At 35.8% G+C, this 5200-nt stretch overlaps 1 protein-coding gene across 1 annotated transcript; it reads right to left on the bottom strand.

The window, feature by feature from the left end:
* Nucleotides 1-556: 556 nt before the first annotated feature.
* Nucleotides 557-4774, bottom strand: LOC106614528 (integral membrane protein GPR180). Its single transcript, XM_014230318.3, has 6 exons — nucleotides 3891-4774; nucleotides 2726-3134; nucleotides 2518-2661; nucleotides 2376-2446; nucleotides 1121-1410; nucleotides 557-1055 (listed from the first exon to the last, which is right to left on the bottom strand). The coding sequence occupies exons 1-6, from the start codon at nucleotides 4403-4405 to the stop codon at nucleotides 781-783; spliced, it is 1704 nt and encodes a 567-aa protein (XP_014085793.2). The 5' UTR covers nucleotides 4406-4774; the 3' UTR covers nucleotides 557-780.
* Nucleotides 4775-5200: the final 426 nt, after the last annotated feature.

Raw genomic sequence — 5200 nt, 5'->3', positions numbered from 1 at the left:
TTTTTCAAATTTACTTTGTTATTTACAGTAATAATCATAAGTTCATTTTACAAAGTCCATATAACACAAGGCTGCAAAAATCGTTGTGTACTTGCAGTATATTTCTTCTTTTGTTATTAATTTTATTACTCTTCTAAATCTTGTTTGCTTTCTTTACCGCTAAAGTTATAACTACCCAAATATGTATAATATGCGCATTCAAACAGTGCTTACAATGCTAAGTAATGTAAATTATCGTAGTAATAATCGAATAAAATATGAATTGTGTACCTTATATGTATATACGTATGCATATACATAAATCGTATAATATTATGCTTTAACTAGGTGCATAATAATAATAATGAGTTTGTCTTACTTTATAAACATATATTCAAATGTACTTGACTTCATCACACAATAGAAATATGTCGATTATATAGTTTTGTAAATATTATAACTATGGTCAACTAAAAGCTAATGTAATGTAAACGTATTTTGTAAGCAGTAAAAATTAACATACAAAACTAAAGCAAAATTTGTGAACGTATAATTAAATAACGTTTACATATACATATCTATAAAAAAATCATCACATATGATGTACAACGACTTTCGTTACCGCATTTTAACAGAAAAGCGCGCATCGAAATTTTATGAACGCCCACTAGCCGTGTCCGCTCAACGCAGGATTCTAGTAAAACATACACAAACAACGCACAAAATTACAAGCGTTTACAGTACAGTATTTGTTTTCGTTTATCTTTCTGTGCGCGCTACTACTACAACTTTCGTTAACACTTATGCCACAACATGACTATTCTTATTCAAATCGGTCAAAAGTACCGCATCCAGATCTTCTGCATCCAGTAGCTCTACGCATGCTTCACTATTCACAGCATTTGTTGCAAGCAAATTGTTAGTGCCCACTGACATCCCAATGCCGCTGCCACCATTTGCATGTGCTTGCGTTATCTCGCCATTGACGACCACTATGGCCTCGGGTGAATTTCTGCGGCGCTCACGTTCACGTACAATATGTGGCGCTTCGTTGAATTCGTCCAGCTCGTCCATACCTTGAAGGAGTCAATCAGTATTTAAGAGATGTATCACATAATATATATAATTATGAAGTGCTCACCCGTGTACTTGTTGCCGGCTAGCAGCAAATACTGACCCGAACGATTGGGCCACAGCAGGCCGGTCATTACGCAATAAGCCAGACAGTCCGCTGAATTTGTGATGCCAAGCAGCAGCTTGTACCGCCACATGGGGCTCACTTGCAGCGCTACAATAGCGACAATGGGTAAATAAATAAACCACACAAGACTAGAAGCGCCCAGGTGCAGCAGGAAATCCAGTTTTTTGGTGGAATGCTCGTATTTCATGGTGTTGCGCAGTTCATAGAGGAACCAAGTCATGAATGATGTGCTGCAGGGAGTAGTGTACATTTATTACTTATACAAAATTTTATCAAACAAGTAAGGAAGGGCTAAATTCGGATGTAACCGAACATTTTATACTCTCGCAAAGTCAAATGGTATACTCGTTTAAGATTTCTTTGTGGATCTTGCCACCTTGTTCTATGTTGACCGATATTTTCGGTAAAAAGTCAGCTATAAGCACTGGGGTTCACATATTCAGTACCTAGGGGCTTGAACAGTTTTGGTTCGATTTAGACAATTTTTGGTCACAAGGTGGCATATTTTAAACGCATTACTCACGCAAAGTTTTACTCCGTTACAATCTTTGTTTCTTGATTTGCATAGTAGAAAGTGAAATAATCAAATGGAATTTAAAATGGTGTTATATGGGAAATAGGCCGCGTTGTCACCCGATTTCATTTTCACACTGTCGACAGAGGTGCTAAAAACATTTTTTCTCGATGAATTTTGCTATTATAGCTTAAGCGGCTTAGGAGATATGGACAATTAATCTAAAAATTTTAAACTGCAGATGCCCCTCTCTAATGTGATCCTGTATACCAAATAACATTCTTGTATATTATTGTGGATCTTAATTATGGCAGTTTATTTGTTTTTGATGTTTGGCGTTTTGTGGGCGTGACAGTGGTCCGATTACGCCTATCTGCAATACCAAGCGTCTTACGCTATCAAGAAACATGTGTACCCAGTTTCATAAAGATATCTCAATTTTTACTCAAGTTACAGCTTGCACAGACGGACGGACGGACAGACGGACAGTCACGCGGATTTTAACTCGTCTCTTCATCCTGATCAATTATATATATATAACTCTATATCTAACTCGATTAGTTTTAGATGACAGCCGTTGGGTGAACAAAACTATTATACTCTGTAGCAACACGTTGCGAGGGTATAAAAATCAACATGTTGTTTTCAATAACAATTAATTCATATAAAATTAATTTTTACCGTAATATCAAGACAATCCAACCCGGCCATGTCTGGTATTCATCAATGTCCGATATAATATCCACCTCCGTCTGGAAGTAAATACATTTGTTTAATTTTTTGCTTTTCTGGGTTTTACCAAATTTCAGCGAGCTGCACATACCTTATCCCAAACATAAAGGAACATTTGAAATGCACAATAGGGCACCCATATACTCATCAATATAATCCAACCAGTGCGATTAATTTGCTGACGTGTAACGGCCCAGCCTTTAGCAAGCAGCAGCAGTATCAACATAAATGTGGTCTAAAAGTAAATTAAATTGATTTAATTTAATATGCTAATATAATATAATTACATTGCAACATACTCGACTAAATATATCCAATATATCGCCCGCTGTCTGCATATTCGGCATGCCCACGCCATTTATGGCGAACTTGATTAGATGTGCTGTGATGAAAGCCAAACTGATAAACTCGCTGGCCAAGCTGAGCGTGAATAGACGTGTGACGGGATGTTTTTGTAGGCGCACCGCGTATATTTGTACCGGTAGCAGCACCATATAGACTAGCAAAAATATCATATACATTTCTAATAAGTTTTGTTGATCGAAAGAAAACTGAAATGTGAGTGGATGGGCGGCGGAGTTGTTGGGATGCGTGTTGACAACGTATATATCATAGGTAAGTTCATTATGACTTTTGAGATGATCGTATGCTTGCCATTTACATGTGGTACGGTTCCGATAACAGGCAGTGAGTGCCACATACCAGAATCTATAAAGAAAAATAGTATGTTAGAGTGTTATAATTGTACATTTTTAATTGCGAATCATATCGTACTTAAATTGAACACAATTATCAAAACTTAAACCAACAAAAAAGTTCCACGTCAACAAACAAAACAAGATGGTGAATAGTTACTAAAGGTTTCCTAGAAACTGTAGTATAAAACAACTGCTGAAAAGCGCAAACTCTAAGGAATGTACATATGTACGCATTAATACACAACAGGAAAAAAATAATAGTAAACATTTTGATAGACCACCACACTTTACCGGGCAATCACTTTTTTATACTCATCTAATTGATTCATTAACCTGTGGACGAAGCAATTGTATGCTTGAACTGTCAATGGAGTTCAAGCAAATACTGCTTTTAAACACAACATATATTACATTTTCATGGTTTCGCTATAGAATAACAAACCTTTCTATAAAATAAAGTTTGCAAAACTAGCAAAAAGTATTTTTGAAAGCAAAAAATATGCCAATAATCAAAATAAATGTATATACAATAAATTAAAATAATAATAAACAAATACACGTATTAAGATTGGCATAGTCGTACAAAATGTTGTCTAGCAGGTATTTATGATGTATACACTAAACAGATAATTACTTTTCCAGAATCATATTTTTTCCAGATATTAAATGTGCTCTTTAAATTAATACTTTCAACTTTTCCCCACCACACACTCTAGAATGACACAGATATCTTATCAACTGGCACTTTCCGCCTTTGCTATCTTACCTCGGCTCAGTCACTTCACTTATAGTGTATGTAAATTGTCGCTGTGAAATTACATTGCTGGGCGTATCTTCATCAACGCATAGTTGACCAACTTTGCATGGTACACGACGTATATAATCACGTTTACCCTGCTTGTTGCATGCCTCATCATAGATTAGCGGTTGCAAATGCGCAAACATGCGTTGGCACGCCAACTGATGATCCACATGACTACGATTGCTATAAAAATCAACAAATGCCACCTTGTCTAGCACCACTAATGAAATAGGCTGCACAAATGTATCTGCTGTTGTTGTTATATTGCCATATATGTAGCCAAATGAACCACCATGCGGTACTCTGACTTCGGCCTTTTGGAAACCAAATTTGGTGATCACTTTGAAAAAGTCGTCAGTGTGAAAAGTGCCTGAGAGGTGTATGGCATCACTAAAATGCCATAGTGCTTGAAATGCATACAACCAGAGAAGGGGTCGAAATAACAGACGCAGCCATGACGGCGGCCGCTGCCGCTTCATATTGCCACTTGAATTTTGCTTTTGTTTATTATGTTTGTGTATGTGTATCTCCACGTAATTTTAATGTTGTATTGGCGCTATTTAAGTTGTCTGTTCCTCTATACGTTTTCAACTGCAAATATTCACTTCCACTCAAACTGTTGTTGCGAATTTCGTACTGGGTGGAGTGTTGCAATTTGGTTTTCCTTTATAAATGTTGCGTAGCTTTATTCATATTATTATCATCAGACCTTGTGTGCAACCATTGGAAAAGTTTTTGGCGTTTCTCACATAATGTACAGCATTAGAATATATAATAAATTATTGCAGAAATCTAAAAAAATTGCACCAGCGTACACACACTCGAAATGATTAAAAACACCACAAAGCAAAAATCTTTCATTCAGCTGTCATAAAATGATCGTGATGCCATATTATTGTGATAGAAATAACGTCGAGTTTGTGTTTGTGATGATTTAAATATCTTTCTTCTAATTATTTTCGTTTCCATTCGAAATTTATTGTTGTGCATATCAAGATAAATTTGGTTTGGTTAATTATTAAATTAATTATTAAAGTTTAACAGTAAAATTACTAAGGTCTCGTTTGCACCCTGCATTTGGTTGTGCACTTAGCTAATACAAAATCCGCTACTCAACAGAGTGTGTTAAGATACTGAAATTGAAAAAACTTTAAATGATTTTGATGAGTCGGACATCTCTGATTTGAAAGAATCAAAGAAATCTGATTTATTATTAGATTTGTATGATGCTTTTGAAGGGAAGAGTTATTTCGCCAAAGCCCTTACCAAATTAA

This window comes from Bactrocera oleae, chromosome 4 (assembly GCF_042242935.1).
Source record: "Bactrocera oleae isolate idBacOlea1 chromosome 4, idBacOlea1, whole genome shotgun sequence".
Lineage (NCBI taxonomy): Eukaryota > Metazoa > Arthropoda > Insecta > Diptera > Tephritidae > Bactrocera > Bactrocera oleae.
Note: the sequence above shows the minus strand (reverse complement) of the source record. Positions and strands in the feature narration are given on the sequence as shown.